Below are 16700 nucleotides of genomic sequence, written 5' to 3'. Positions count from 1 at the left end.
GTGGGAAATTATCAACAGCAGTAGCAAAATTACAAACATCTGAGATGTGGTGTGAGACAGGACAGGCCTCTGAGCTGTTCTGTGCCAATAGGCGATCTGAGTTTAAGCAACATGTGACTTAAACTGAGTTCACCTATAGGAAAGCAGGCTCTATAGAATAGCACTTCAATATCTTATCTGACATTTAAATTTTTGCTCAAGACATAGACTGACCACTGTGAAGGGGGGAAAAGGATACTCATTGTTTAGAATTAGATGAACATATCCCATAATACTGTTGAAGATCAGAGAAAACAGAGATTAATACAGGGCTGCTTCAAAGGATGGTTTAGGTAGAGGCATTAATGATTTAAAAAGAAAGTTGAGGGGAGCAGGTGTAACTCAGTGGTTGCCTGCATGCTTCTTATGTACAAGGCCCCAGGGGGCCCCAGGTTCAATCCCTGGTGCCTCATTTAAAAGAAGGAAGGAAGGAGGGAAGGAGGAAATGAGGAAACAAGGGAATGAGGGAAGGTGAGTCCAATCTCAGTGACCCAGTGGAATTATTAAAAGGTTCTAAACTAGGGAGAAAGGTAAGAAACATTACAAAGGAAGAATGAACAGTTCATTTACTAATGAGGTACAAGGGAAAGAAGTATATCAATTCTCTATTAGAGATTTATGTATTATGTATTTATTTCTTTATAAGATTTTATTTTGAAATAGTGATAGATTCACAGGAAGGTACAAAGAAGTGTACAAGAGATTTTGTACATGCTTTACTTAGCTTTCCTCAATGGCAACATCTTGCTTAACTGTAGTGCAATATCAAAACCAGAAAATTAACATTGGTATACGGGAAGCAGACTTGGCCCAATGGATAGGGCGTCCGCCTACCATATGGGAGGTCCATGGTTCAAACCCTGGGCCTCCTTGACCCGTGTGGAGCTGGCCCATGTGCAGTGCTGATGCGCTCAAGGAGTGCCCTGCCATGCCATGCAGGGGTGTGCCCCAAGTAGGGGATCCCCACACGCAAGAAGTGCACCCCGTAAGGAGAACAGCTCAGTGCATAAGAAAGTGCAGCCTGCCCAGGAATGGCGCTGCACACACGGAGAGCTGATGCAGCAAGATGATGACGCAACAAAAAGAGACACGGATTCCCGGTGTGGACAGAAGCGGTCACAAAAAACAGGCAGCAAATGGACATAGAGAGCAGACAACCGGCGGGGGGGAGGGGTGGGGGTGGTAAGGGGAGATAACTTGTTAAATAAACCATTTAAATTGCATGTAAACACCCCCCCAAAAAAAAAACATTGGTATATAATTCACAGTACATGTTCAGATTTCACCAGTTATGCACACTTTGTGTGTGTGTGTGTGTGTGTGTGTACCTCTATGCAATTTTATCAGATATGTAGCTTCAAGCAACCACTATCACCATCAGGATATTTCACTGAACCATCAAAAGAGTCCCTTATGCTACTTCCCCTTTAAAATCACATGTCCCTTCCCATCCCTAACTTCTGGTAATCACTAATCTGTTCTCCATATCTATAATTATGTTATTTCACAAATGTTATGTAAATGGAATCATTGAGTATGTATCCATTTGAGGCTGGCTAAATAAATAGTAAATAATTTCATTGAGCATCATCCAAGTTGTTACGTGTATCAATATTTAATTCCTTTTTACTACTGAATAGTGTTCCATGGTCCATGTGACACAGTTTTTGTTTTTCTTTAACCATTCATCATATTGAAGAACATTTGGGTAGTTTCCAGTTTGGGGCTCTTACCAATAAAGCTGCTACGAGCTTTATTGTGTTCAAGTTTACTGAATGAAAATAAGTTTTCATTTCTCTAGGATGAATACCCAAATGTGCAATTGGTGAATCCCACCAGCAAGTTATTAGTGATTCAGTTTTCTACATCCTCCCCAGCATTTCATGTTATCACTATTTTAAAATTTTTATTTTAGCCATTCTGATGGATAATAGGGATATCTCATTGTGGTTTTAATTCACATTTCTTTAATGACTAATCATGTTGAATAACTTCTCATATGCTTATTTGGGAATTTTATATCCTCCTGTAGTGATATTTTGTCTGTTCATTTCTTTTGCCCATTTTTTAATTGGATTTTTTTATTGTCGAGTTCTGAGAGTTCTTTACATATTATAGGCCTTAGTTGTTCTTATCAGATATATGGTTTGCAAATATTTTCTTCCTACCTATTTATCTTTTTATCCTCTTAACAGGACATTTCGCAGGGCAAAAGTTTTTCATTTTGATAGGTCCAAATAACAAATTTTCCCTATGGATTATGCATTTGATTTCAAGTCTAGGCACTCCCTGCTCACTGCTAGATCCTGAATATTTCTTATGTATTTTTCTAAAAAGTTTTACAGTTTTACATTTTACATTGAAGCCCATGATCCATTTCAAACTAATTTTTGTCTAATTTTTTAGGTTTACTTTGAGGTTCACTTTTTTGCCCACGGATGTCCAATTGCTCCAGCACTGTTTATTGAAAACAACCCTCCATTGGGTTGGTTTTGCTCCTTTGCCAATAATTAACTGGGCATATTTGTGTGGATCTATTTCTGCATTCTCTCTTCTATTAAGGTTTTGAACTGTGTTTATTTGGAAACTATTGACAGGAAGAACAAGACAAGTTTCCCAGAGTCAGATTGGGGGAGCCGAATTTGGATTTGGACAGATTGACATTGATTTGTCTATGTTGCAAGTAAATATTTTGTAAAGCTGTGCTTTATTTTTCCAGGTGTATTTCTCCATGTGTATTACTCCAAATATTATGCCAAGGATATTATTATTTCCATTAAAAAAATGAGGTTACTGAAACTCAGAAGGCTTAAGTGAATTTGCTCAGAGTTACACAGCTAATGAGTTGCAGAGTTTGAAATTCAGCTGAAGTTACTAATTATAGTGGGCTTCCACCATGTCTCTGGTCTGGTGCCTTGAGTCAGCTTCATTCACACAGGAAGTTACACACACACACATGCATGTACACAGATGCACACGCACGCACACACACGCACAGCAGCCTAGAATTTCTGCTTCATGAGTGTAAGAGACAGGCAGTTTTCCAGTTAGGGCTGATTATTCAGCAAAGAGAATGTGAAGGAATTTCTATTTCACTTTTGATTGTATTTCTGCTTTGTTGCTTATAGGTTGTAAAGTGCCTGTGGATTTCTAGATTTGCAGGGAAATGGATAGGATTGGGGAATGAAGTCGGTGAAACTCTAGGTAATATGAGGGTGGCATGAAATAATTGAACTGTACAGGTGTATTAGTTAAATCATAGGCTAAGCCCCTACTCCAAGAAGACCTCAAAATACAGTGACTCAAATGAAATAGTAATTTATTTCTCTTTCAGGTAAAAGCCTAGAATAGGCAGGAAGAATCTGCTCTACAAGGTTTTTCAGTGACCCAGAGTGGCAGGATGGCTTTGCCATTTTAAATATAGCTTCCCTCTAAGGAGGATGCTCAGTTCACTGAAAAGTAGAAAGAGGAAATCTAGGGCCAGAGGCTTGTCTTTAAAGTGATGGCCTGGAAGTTGCATGCATTTTTTTGTTTGTGTTTCATTGGTGCCCCACCCAGGTACAGGGGAGTCTGGAAAATATACAGTCTAGCAGGGCAGCTCTACGCCCAGGTAAAACTTGAAGGTCAACAACTGAAAGGACAAAGAGGAATGGAAGTATGGGAAAAACTGAAATCCCAAATCTAGTTTTCTACTTTATACTGTTTACAATGCTTAGATAAAAGTTTGATAAGATTTTTGTTGCAGAGAAAGAAATTAAAATGCGACTTATGTTCACCTGGTGCCTGGAAGTAGTTTCCCACACTATAGTAAGGGTTGTACTGTCCATGTGGCGAAGGAATCTAAGTCAGCATGCTTAAATGTTACCCTAAAATCCAGCTGAGTAAAAACCAACACTGTGTCCTGGCTATAGTAAATATGGCCTGTGCATAAATTCAAACTCATTCTATATCCAAGCATGCCTAGTTCCCGGAAAGCCATTTAAGTCTATAGGCTTTATAGGCTTTGGATATTCAGGGAGGATGCAGACTAAATATGTAAATTCAAGCTTACCTGGAATGTGGGGGATAAGTGTTAATTCAAGACCTATCTGGTACTCAGATAAAACACTTAAAACTCTAAGAAAATCCTTTTGCATAAAAGCACCATTTGACTCTCCACTCCTACAGCCTCTGTATAAAAGGGACCCAAAGATCCTATTTGGGGCTCAGTTTCTATTAGGACAGAAGTCTGCCGAGGCCGGCTGGCTGTTAATACATCTTCCTTCTCAGATTCTTGCGTCCTGGCCTTCAATGCCACAATCACCCGACTTCTCTCTGCTACAACAATAGTACACAGATGGTAGAGATAAATAGAACCCAAGGACACTGGGATCCAGAATCAGTTTCTTTAGGATAAAGAAATACATCTCAAGAAGTTGGGTTTAGGAAGTTCTTATAGTTTGGAAATGAGTCTTTACATTAACGTGGTGCATTTTAGTATTTAAAGCTTCCAACTTTCCTCAGTGATCAGTTCTTATCTGGAATCCAAAGTATACTTCCTGCTCTTCCAGGTTATATATATATATAAAGCATGCTAAGGACTGAGCAATTTGATTCCTGGAAGGGCAGCAGCCACTGCTGGTGTCCTATAAAGGGCCTTTGCTTGCACCTACACAAGCAAATATCCAGGCTGAAGAATAACATTTTCAAATGAGCTTTACTTCCTCCCTGCCTCCCCAGTTCCCAGTTTTAAGGAACTCAACATGAACCACCCATGGGGTCTATGTTGGCTTCAGAGGTCAGAATTCTGTATTACAAATTTTTGCCAATCAAATTTTAAACAATAAGGAGCAAATACAAAAAGAAAAAAGCCAATAAAGGTCATTTCTTTCTTTTGACAAACACCAAATTTAAACGTGAAAACTACATAGATAGAAGTACAGTTGATATGCCTAAAAAATTTATGGAGGTTAAAGAAATTCACATTTTAATTAGATCCTAAATTCTTTACTCTTGTTGAAATGGCACAGTCACACTATTGTCTTTGATTTATAAATAATTTAGAGACAAGGTGAGTCACCTGTTCTTTCTTGGTTCAACATTTCATTTTTATTGAAAAAGAATTGCATTTAAAATTACCTTGGCACTTGGTCATTCATTTGAATAAATTAAACTAATAGTTATATATATTTTTAGTATACCTATAGAAATGTGGTATTGTTCTTATTTTCATTCTATATTTTAAATACTCAATTTAGTACTAAAGCACGCTGAACATAGAGGAAGGCTAAGATTTAGAGTTTTTAAGCTCATTAGAACAAGAATACCGAACATTTAAAATGCCAAGCCTAAATATATACCTAAAATTATTTACTTATTTATCATGCAACAATGGAAAGACACATGGATTTTTACAAATTTGGAAATAGCAGCTCACATGAAGGTGACTTCTCTGTATATATATTACTTTTCAAATTTCAAAATAAATGAATGGTGGCTGTATAGTAGCAAAGCCTTAGACTCTTACAACTGAAATTTCTTTTATATAATTAACACTGATTTCCAAAGTTTCATGAATAGGAAAAGAAACTGGGACCCAATAGATTAGGAAATTTAATTGAGAACACAGATTGACCTATTAAAATATGGTGTTTGTCAAAATATTAAAAGTTTGCTCTTTTGGTTGCATTCCCAGAGTTAAATTCCTTCTGTATACAATTGCTTTGACCACTTCTGTAAATAACTCTTCCAGTAGAACACATCACACCAGTTAGTGCTCTGAAGGAATTAATGGTCTACCATCAAATTATTTTGAATTTATTAGTACATATGTAACCTATTACTTTTTATGGGAAAAAGCTTTTGTATTGATTTATGCATTATGTGGTAAGTGTGTGTGCCATAATATATGTAGGGCATTTCTAAGCATAATCTTTATTTGTGTGCATAAAATATCATCAATTGTGTAATACCATATCTTGCTTTTCTGCAATGCAGGTAATTGTAGGACCCTGTACATGCAGACGGTAAATGTAGAGTCCTTGTAATTTGTTAAAAAAAAAAAAAAAAAAAACAGACTCCAAAGTTTTGAATGAGAGGAGAGCTTAGATTTCACCTAGGTTCTACAAGCCCTTCATTTGCCAGAGCATAATCACTAAATACAATAGAATAGAATAAATCAGTCTTAACAAAACATGGAGAGCGCAACTGAAGTCTGGATCAGATTGATTCCCCATTAATGAACTATAAAAAACTGCTAACACAAAAGAAAGTATGCAAGGAAATATCTGTGGTTCATCTTGAAACATTAATGAGCAGGGAAATTTTCCCATCATTGAATCACTGGAACCCATTCTGATGAAAATTTCCATCCTAAAATTGTACACCCAGGCAGGTGTACAACTTAGTGGAGTGTCCAATTTACATGTTTATTTATTTTTACTTCACTGCGAAGTCTTCTTGTTTTCTCTGAGTTCTTCCAAAATTTGGCTTGGTGAGCAGACTATCATTGATTACTTTACTGTAGAAGTGTAAGAAATGAAGATTAGTTTAGTTTTCACATAAAGGAAGAAAATATTGATTAATGTAACCTGGCAGCCTACTGCCTCACTTTCCTACTCCTGGATGAAGCAGGAACAAAGGACACCAGTTTAAGCCAGTCCTATAGGCAGTAAAAAGATGCCCAAGAAAGAGCTAAGTCAATACCAATTCAGCACTAAATTCCATTCCTTATTTGGCAAAGGGGAGCAGGTAAAAACTAAAATGGTTGGGATGTGATGGGAGAAGCGGTTAATCACAAACTTTGGTGTGGGAAAGTTAGATCTTCTCGGATAGACTATAACTTCTAGAGTATCCATTCTATGGAGAAACAGAGGAAGGGCTTGCATGCTAGGCTTAGGGGTATAAGTTGTGTCATTTTTCTTCGTTCGGGGCGCCGGCCACGTTTTCTGGTTGTGCGCCCCTTCTTGCAAGATTGAGAATAAATTCTTTTCTTCTCCACAATCAGGTGAGCCTTATTTTCTTCCAGAAGATTTCTTTCTAACAGAAGGATTATAGAGAACAAAACATCAAACAGCAAAATAAGACAGATATATATTTAAACACAACTGCAAATTGTATAAAATAAAATTTCAGGATTCTACATTCTTAACAGAAATGTCCTTGAGTATAATTATTACAAAATGAAAGCAGTCTCCTTTCAGATTAATTTTATTAGAGTTTGTGTAAAGAAAGGTGCAGAATTTCTCAGAAAATCTATTCTAAAAATCTTAAGTAAAGAAGAGGCATAATTACTCTGCTCCTAGTTTCTCCTGAGGTGAGAGACTAACTGGGAACCTGTTTAGGGGCCACAGAGGCCGAATGCAGTGGGAAGACAGTAAATAATGAGCGAGTTGAATTAAATATGCATGTTTGAAATTGAAGGCAAACCCCCCAGTCTGTGAGAACTCTTTTTTTTTTTTTTTTTTTTTTTAATTTTTTTTTTTATTGACTTTGTAATAATATTACATTAAAAATATATATGTGAGGTCCCATTCAACCCCACCCCCCCACCCCCCCTCTCCCCCCCCCCCAACAACACTCGTTCCCATCATCATGACACATCCATTGGATTTGGTAAGTACATCTTTGGGCACCTCTGCACCTCATATACATTGGTTCACATCATGGCCCATACTCTCCTCTATTCCATCATGTAGGCCCTGTGAGGATTTACAATGTCCGGTGATTACCTCTGAAGCACCATCCAGGGCAGCTCCATGTCCCGAAGACGCCTGTGAGAACTCTTTTGAAATAACTTTCTTTCTTGGACATAAGCAGGGAGAAACCCTTCCAGAATATGTTACTGCTAAATTCCTTTCTGATTTTAGTCTGGTGTGTCAAAGAAGGGCAGCAGGCAGGTTTCCCCATCAACTCCGATAGTTGGGAGGCTGGATTTATGTTACTCCCAAAGTGTACATGAAAGGATGGGAAGCACTTTTCCTCTTAGAGAAACAGAGCATTTCCACAGTTTTCTTCTATTTGAATATCACAGGGCACAGGACCTCCTAACAGTGTTCTTGTGAGAAATGTATCAGTGGAGTTGCATGTGGCCCCCAGAGTGGGCAGCTGACTCAGGTTTACTCATTCTCAAGCATAAGTCATGTGCAAGTTCAAGAAAGTCAAAGGAATTCATGTGTGAATTACAGTTTACCATCACTAGATCTTGCTTAGATGGCACAATCAGTCTAATCTCTTATTGCCATTGGCTTGTAAATTAGAACAGTATTCTATGAAAATGGGATAAATGCATTTTGAATAATCTTGTGTGTCTTCTCACATTTCCTGTGAGGGAGAATTAGGTTTTATAACCCCATCTCACTAACTTACTAAGACACAATAACTTCATTTGCACAAATATGAACCTACACTTTGAATCATCTGCCTTTCCCCTGCCTTTCTGTGAGACGTGAACAAGGAACCGAAGCAGTGTCCTGCTAATGCGGAAGTGGACAGGAATGCTTGGGCACGCTGTATTCTGTCTTCTTCCTTGTCTTTGTCCTACTGCCCAGAAAGAAGCCTGGTACTGCACAGACTTGGGTAACCTCCATCTGTCCTTCAAGGTTGTTCCCAGATGATTCTTCTCCCAAAGAATTTCCCAACTGCCCCTGTCTCTGTCAGGTGCCCATCACCTCTGCTGCCTCAAAACTTGTTCCCTGCAAGAATCACCTTCTATCTGTGTCTCCCACTAGACACCCAGCTTCTCAGGGACAGAGACTCACTTTAGTACATCTAATGTTGCATATGGTGTCCAGCTCAGAATAGACATTCAATAAATGTTTGTTGCACCTAACTGAACTAAACTTACAAGGCTATTGAGACATACTGTGGTGGATTAAATTGTCCCAAACTTTTGTGGCTTACTCCACAAAGAGGCTGCTTTTTTTTAAGATCCCGGGGATTAAACCCAGGACCTCATACATGGGAAGCAGGCACTCAACCATTCGAGCTACACCCATACCCTGCAGAGGAAATCCTAAACCCTAAATTGGACCCTGGAATAAATGAGTAGCAAAAAATAATAGGAATTTAGGTAACAAAAAAAAAAAAAAAAAAAAAAAATAGGCTTTGGTGGTAATGACTCCATTTTAAAAACTGCATCAAAACACTTTTTTGAAAAAAAGGTAAAATGTACATAAAATTAAATACTTCACAGCCACTTGTACCAGCTTCAAATTCTATAACAAGGCAACTTTAGCAAATGACATGAATTGGGTACATGACTAGAAAAATTTTACTGTTCGAGGTAAGATTTTATGAATCTTTTTAGCTGAGAATTATGTCAATGCCATTTACTATACATGCAATGCCCTCCTAGAACGAAGTAATAATGTAACAGTCACTGTTAATGCTCGAAGAACACACAGGATCCTGGCATGAGACAAGTACTGCATGTAGACTGGATTACTGATGGCAGATCTGTAGAAACCTATATTTTATCTTCCCAAAGTCTAAAAAACCTAGCAAGTGCTTTGAAGATGAAGTGTGCGCCATCCAGGGTTAAAACTGGAATCTGGAAGTTTATAGGATCTCAGTTCAATCATGATTTTTGATAATTAAGGGGAAAGTGTTCAATTTTGTAGAAGGCAAAATCAGATCCCTTTTGTTTGAGCATTAAAGACCATTCCACCAAGACTTGTTCTTTGTGGCTATCTCCCAAAACAGACATCACCTGGGTTTATGCCTCAGCTGAAGTTTAATAGCACCCATACATTCCATTAGTGAGGTTTTATCAGGGGCCATAATAAATGAAATAAATGAAATTGGCTAGTTATTTAAACAAAATTGGAGGGCACATACTAGAAACAGCAGCTACTACTCAGGTCTTATAATATGCTCTCATGCCTAATAGGTGGCTCTTAACATTATTAGATTTCATATTTTTTCCCCAAGAGCATATTAAAACCTGGATTTTCTAAAATGTGAAAATCTTACATTTCTTAAGCTTGGCCATAAATCTCCTTTTAAAAAAAAAAAACACTGCGTTCTGGACAAACTAAACTTACCTTAGTCTTCCACATGGGTATTTTACTCAGCACCTAGGTGTGGAATTGAAAGCAAGAGGTCAGCTGATTGACTGATTGCACAGAATCGGCCAGTTAGGGATGAGCCTGCAATATCAGTGATGGCTAGCAGGTGTGGGAATTACTATGGCTTAGAACTGTGCTAAATGCTTTGCCTGTTGTAGTTAATTTCATTCCCATTAAACTCTTGAGGATGATATCATCATTTTCTCTATTTCAAAAGAGTTTTTGTAGTCTGTTCCAGGTTACACAGTTAATATGTGTTGGATTTGAATCCAAGTCTGACTCCAAAGCCGACACTCTTAAATGTTACCTGCTGTATTGCCTCCTTCAACATAACATTACAGGTAGGAAAATAAGAACTTGGTTTCTCTTTTACTTACAGTACTTGTTTCACTTTTTAAAAAGACACTTCGTGCCTAAGGGAGAATATTACTATGCTACCAACAAATGCTCATATTAAAAAATATATATATATATTTTGAGTGCAGCACCAATGAAATGGAACATAAATAAATTCTAATTGGGTATTCATGCCTGTCCACCCCCGCCCACCAAATAAAACTCAGAAAGAAGTAACTCATTATTTATTTCCTTTCCAAAATTGCAAAGGGTAACAAGAATATTAGTACCAACCTGGATTTTCTATTTCAACGGAACTTACAGGAACATCTGTTTCATGTGAAGGTGGAGGTTGTACACTTTTCTATGAATAAAAACCAGAAAAATATGAATACCATAATTTTCTAAAGCTTAAGGCACCATAAAGGAAATGACAGATTAAAATGTTATTTTTCCTAAATATTTTTTAGTTGGTTGTAATTCACATTGTAAAGTTTTTTTGGAGGTGAGGAGAAATTGCTGTTTCACATTCAAATGTCAATTTAAGCTTGTATTTTTAAACAGCATTTGGTGCTTCATCAGGAGAATTATTGCTCGAAACACTGACTTCTAATATATTTCTCTACTGTGATGAATAACTAAAATGGAAAAAAGAGGGTAAGAGCTCTGTCATGTTGACCTTTACCAAATATATATATATATATAATTTTCTCTGAATTTTTCAAAATTAATATCTCTTGACTTTTTCAAGTTTTTGAACATTCAGCAAGAGAGAAGGCAACTCAGTTTTCCATATAACATAACACAAGGCGATGATTTCCACCCCCATATTTATACTTCAGACAAAAAGACTCATCTTACATTCTGGTCCTTTCAAATTCTTTCATATGAAAGTACAAACTCTCAATCACTTTACAAAGTATTATTTAAGGAAGACACATTTACATGAAGTAAGAACAATTAATTCTAGGTTTGGATGATTATAAATATAATCTAACAAAAGTTGTTAGAAAAGAAAAGAGGCAAAATTACCTAACATGGATTTACCATCATTTTTGTTATGTCCTTACCATTATATAGATCTTACCTCTCTAAATATAGTCTTTTTAAAGCAAGATTTAGGATTGAGGATGAATGAAAACCCATCTGTACCAAAGTTTTGTGACTAGATATGTATGATCTGGAATTATGACAGTGTCATAAACACATACACAAATGTTGTACCTTGAAAAACTTAACAGAAAGTTTTATTAAGGTTTGTATGCTTTGGAGAGATATGCTATGTGGATTTAAACAGAGTTTTAGTGGTGAAAACAATCATGGATGCTGAAAATTTATTGGTAAAGTTCAAAATATTTGTTTCAGGTAAAGCAAGACTGGAATAAAGCAAAAGTTTTAAATATATGCAAACATGCTATTTTAAATATTTTTATGCATAAATTAATAAAGAAATACTGGAAGTAGAAATTTGACTATTTTATCTCAGACTATATTAAATCAAGTTAGACAAAAGTTTTGCATGATCTTTCTTTGGAAAATGGGGTATAGTTTTATATTTGCGGTTCTCTTACGTTGAGTAAATGCCAAGAAAACCTCAGCGATTTCTCTGTGATCAGTGTGAAAAGATGGAGTTTTATGGAATTTTGTTTCTTGTTGAGTTTAATTGAAATCAGAGTAATAAACCCACATAAAACTGTCACCAATACTTGGAGAAAAATTTAAAACTGGCTTCTCACCTTTCTCAGTCTGCTAACACAGTAAGCAATGAGGAGGATAGTTCCAATGATAGCTGCCATCACCGCAAAAACAATGACTATTATCACTTGGGGAGAAAATGAAATAGAAAATTATGAAAGTGTAATAAATTACTATTGTCAGTTGAAGCAAAAAAACAAACAAACAAGTAAAATAAGGTAATGTCCCCTTGCCTTTTTATTAAAAAATATTAATATACTTTTATGTATACTTCATGATTTCAAAAATATTTTTTTTCACAGTAACCACGTAGAAAACTGGAACTTAGAGTGTTAAAGACTTTTGTCCAAGGTCACACAGCTAATTAGTGATAGACCCAAGACCTATATTTTGAAAACTGTGAGAGGAGCTAATGTCTTAATTATAAAATGATATTGGACAGATAGTAGAATCATAAGTTTGGAAGGAAACTAGAATAAGCATTAGTTTTACAAAGAAGGAAAAGAAGCCTAACGAGGTGTTAAGTTCCTTAGCTTAGGTTAGAAAACTTGTTAAAAGCCAGGTCATCTGTAGTGAGCTTCGGCTCTTTCCACTATATCTTAGTGCATATTCTATAGCATAGTAACTAAAACTGTTTTTCAAATTTTCACATGTGCGGAATGAAACAAAATTTAACTCAATTAAGTTAGAGGTATTTCTGCTTTTATTTAACGTGCCTTCAGTGCTTCCAATAAAGTAAATAGACCTGAAGTCTAGACACACAGGTAAAATGACATATTTGTTTGGTTAATTTATATTTAAGAGCCCTATTACTGAATTTAAAAATAAAATAAAATTAGCCTTTCTTCCCACTGGTATTGTTCAGCCTTCCTGCCTTCTTAGCTTTAATGTGTCAGAGAGTGATTTGTTTCTGCAATCCACTCTTTCTGTGTGAAGCATGGACACAGATCAAGTGGGAAGAGAGGCTTGGGAAGGCAGCCCACTAAATGCGGGCATCATTCAACTAAAGCCAGGTCTACAGAAGCACCTAAGGGGCCCAGTGAGTCACCAGTGAGAGCAGACTGCAAAGATAGTCCCAAGTTTGAGACAAAATGAATCAGGATTGAGGCATGAATGATCTGTATTTATTCTTGAAATGATACCAGTTAGTTAGATGATACAGAGTCCCTGCTTTCTTTACAGGAACAGGAAAATTCAGTTGCTTTTATGACCTCTTAAGAGACTTTCTCAAGTACCCGTGGTTGGTTGGAAGGCTAAAAAAAACCCAGGTAAAAGAAAATGATTACTGAATTAGGTATTGCTATTTTCCAAAGTGCTTAAGAAAATAAGAAAGAAATGCCTATTTTAATTTTAAAAAGAGCATATTTTATTTGCCTTTATAATTTTGTGCAACTAAAGCTAATAGCGTATGCTATTCTGTTTCTAAATCAGATGCTTCTTGTTTTTTTGACACTACTAATATGTAATTTAAAATGGAATTATTATCATTCCATGTAAAATATCAACTTACCAGGTTCTGAGAAAGGGTGCTCCATCTGTCTGAATCCTAAAGTGACAAAATTTTGAAAAAGTCAGAAAAAAAGGCATGTCTAAAAAAGCCTTTTTTGGAATTAGACTGTTTATTGGGTGTCTTTTTTTAAAACCATGTTTTAGGAGTTTTTGATCAAATTTCAAGAGTTAGCTAATAAAATTTATGAGGTAATATATTTCACTGACTCTTAATAATTCATCTACTTTCAAATACCTAACAAGATTTTATGGGTCAGAATTTAGCAAACCATCTTGTCAAGTAAGGGAATAGGAATGAGAAAGTATTGGAAGGATCACTTATCTGCTTCCATTAGAAGCAGTGTACTAAAGAAAAAAATGTAAAATGGTGAGAAGAAAAGGGATACGTGGAGTCATCACACCATACAGATTCATCCAACCCAAAAAGGAGTTGGTATGAATTTTCCAGATTCATCTTACAGCCACTGCCTAATCCAGCTAAGTCCAAACCCTCAATGCATTTCATCTCATCTGAACTTTTGCCAACAGTCCTACTGGTTTTCCAGTCCAGTCCAGCGACCCTAATGTTCTACCAGCTTTCCCTTTATCAGTCTACATCTTACGTTTGTTTCTCTGCTGTCTTCATAAGCCATTACCATCGTGAAGCCCTCTTGCTATTAGAGTCTAACCAGTTTTTTGGAAACTAATTGTTATAAATATCACACTACATTGTATCACATAGTCAAGACTTGGTTATATTTTATGTCATTCTTGAGGAGTTATGCCTAAAGGTGATTAGAGTTTGTCTTTCTTTGTGGCAGTAGATACGGTTAGAGTATGGCTGTGGAGGAAAACTGACGGGAGCTTCAGTGATAAGTGTGGCTCTGATTAGTTGTGTGGCCTTGAACAAGCTACTTAATTCCACTGTGCATAATATGCTTTGGGCAAAATGAAGATGATAATGCCTATCTCTTTGGGATGTTGTGAGGATAAAATCAGATAGCACATGAAAAACATTATAGTACTCCACCATGGTAGCCATTATTTATTGTTTTGCATCATCCAGCACTGTGTGTATCTAGAGGTTGTCCTTACATGCATTCCAGCTTGACACCAACATGTTGGTTTCACATTGAAGTCACTCTGAAATTTAAATTGTATAGTTGGACCCAGAAGCCTTATAATTAGTTCCAAGTCTAATTGGTCTCTGACCTTAAAATCCATTTCTTCCATTTATCTCAGTAAATTTCCTCAATGTTTCTATTAATTTATGAATGTTAGCCATTTCAAGTCTTATTTCAGGTTTTGTTTTAAATCTGTAGTGTCCCCTTTCTAAGACTGGCTCCCTTTTTACTTTTAACCAGCACTTGTAAAGTTCCTTTCTTTTCCATAAAAAAAATAACAAGAAAGATAGTGAATGCTGCCTGATCCCACCCTTATCTTAGCACCCAGCTTGGCTTATGTTATTATTTAGTAGGCAGTTACCATATGTCATGCTCTGAGCTAAGCACTTTTGTAGACATATTCTTATGTAATCTTTAGAGAAAACTGTGAGGTAAATATTATTGGCCCCATTTTATTTTATTTTATTTTTTTAAAGATTTATTTTTTATTTATTTCTCTTCCCTTCTCCCCTGTTGTCTGCTCTCTCTGTCCATTGGCTGTGTGTTCTTCTGCGTCCGCTTGCATTATCTGGTGGGACTGGGAAACTGCATCTCTTTTTCGTTGCGTCATCTTGCTGTGTCAGCTCTCCATGTGTGTGGCTCCACTCCTGGGTGGGCTGTGCTTTTTTCATGCGGGACGGCTCTCCTTGCAGAGCACACCCCTTGCGCATGGGGCACCCCTACACAGGGCGCCCCTTTGTGGCACGGCACTCCTTGCGTGCCACAGCACTGCATGTGGGCCAGTTCACCACATGGGTCAGGAGGCCCTGGGTATAGAACCCTGGACCCTCCATATGGTAGATGGATGCTCTAATAGTTGAGCCATGTCCACTTCCCATATTGGCCCCATTTTAAAGCTAAGGGGACAAAGACCTTGCAGGGAAATTCTCCCAGAGTGAGCAGCTCTGGAAGGGCTGTAGGAGTCAGCCCAGCTCGTCCTGACCACAAGCTCTCCTTACAGCACTGCTGGGTCTCTGTAATCTGGGCCACCCCTTCATGACCACATCATTTGTGCTTTAAATTCTTTAGCCCATAGTATTATGTCTGTGGTGAGAATTCCTCCAGAGTGGGCACTTTGCCTACTTAGCTTCCTTTTCTCAGGGTTTGTCCAATTTCCCCCCAGGGACAGCATCCATTAAACACAATTGCATCATAACAATGACTCCAGAGCAACTATTTAAAGATGCAATACAACGCCCCCCCCCCCTTTTTTTTCTTCTTAGACAGATATGCTTTTATTGATAAAGGATTCTTCACATTTCATTTTAGCAGAAAGAATTGTCACTGATGGGGGCTGCCTGGACGCATGCTCTGTATACCAGAGAAGTTGAGACAGTGATGAGGTGCCTGAGTGGATGGCAAAGCATATCATGAAAGACAAATTTATCCCACGTCTCTCCCAGTGGCAGCTCTAGGATTTCTATTTGGGAGGGGTTTACAGATGAGGAAAGTGTGCTTTTTCATCTGTAAAATGAGAATGCCTGCTTAATTGTGAGGATTAAGTTAGTTTTACATATGTGTATAATATATATATGTGTGTATCAGTTAGCACAGAACTTGGTAGACAGTAAATGTTGCTTTCCTATTGGCTATTTTGTTACCATTCTCATAAAGGGGTGATTTGAAGCTACATTTGCATAGTATTTTGCATGACTTTGGGAAATTGTCCATGTTAAAGAAAGGTAGAAACTGCTTACACAAGGACTAAAGTTCTACCCCATGCCTCTGTCTCCATCTCCCAGGCATACTCCTACTTGCCCAGTAAGACAAACAATTAAGAAACAAACACTATTAAATTACATTTTCTCCTAGCTTGAAAGAAGCTGAGTCAGTTAAACCGTTCACAATCTACACTTTCTTCTCACTTTCAAAAGTAGAATTTCAGAGTTGTAATGGAATTATAGGAAATGCTGGCTCCTGTCTGAGATTACAG

The 16700-nt window shown here is 37.1% G+C and overlaps 1 protein-coding gene across 1 annotated transcript in view; it reads right to left on the bottom strand.

Moving 5' to 3' along the window:
- Window positions 1-10061: 10061 nt before the first annotated feature.
- Window positions 10062-16700, bottom strand: part of GYPA (glycophorin A (MNS blood group)) — a 52860-nt gene continuing 46221 nt past the window's right edge. The window contains exons 5-8 of the mRNA XM_004456522.4: window positions 13627-13662; window positions 12158-12243; window positions 10716-10785; window positions 10062-10094 (exon numbers count right to left, since the gene is read on the bottom strand). Coding sequence (XP_004456579.2) covers window positions 10084-10094; window positions 10716-10785; window positions 12158-12243; window positions 13627-13662 — 203 coding nt within the window. The 3' untranslated portion in view covers window positions 10062-10083. The remainder of the gene's footprint in view (window positions 10095-10715; window positions 10786-12157; window positions 12244-13626; window positions 13663-16700) is intronic.

This window comes from Dasypus novemcinctus, chromosome 1 (genome assembly GCF_030445035.2).
Source record: "Dasypus novemcinctus isolate mDasNov1 chromosome 1, mDasNov1.1.hap2, whole genome shotgun sequence".
Classification (NCBI taxonomy): domain Eukaryota; kingdom Metazoa; phylum Chordata; class Mammalia; order Cingulata; family Dasypodidae; genus Dasypus; species Dasypus novemcinctus.
This window is presented reverse-complemented; position numbering and strand designations above follow the sequence as displayed.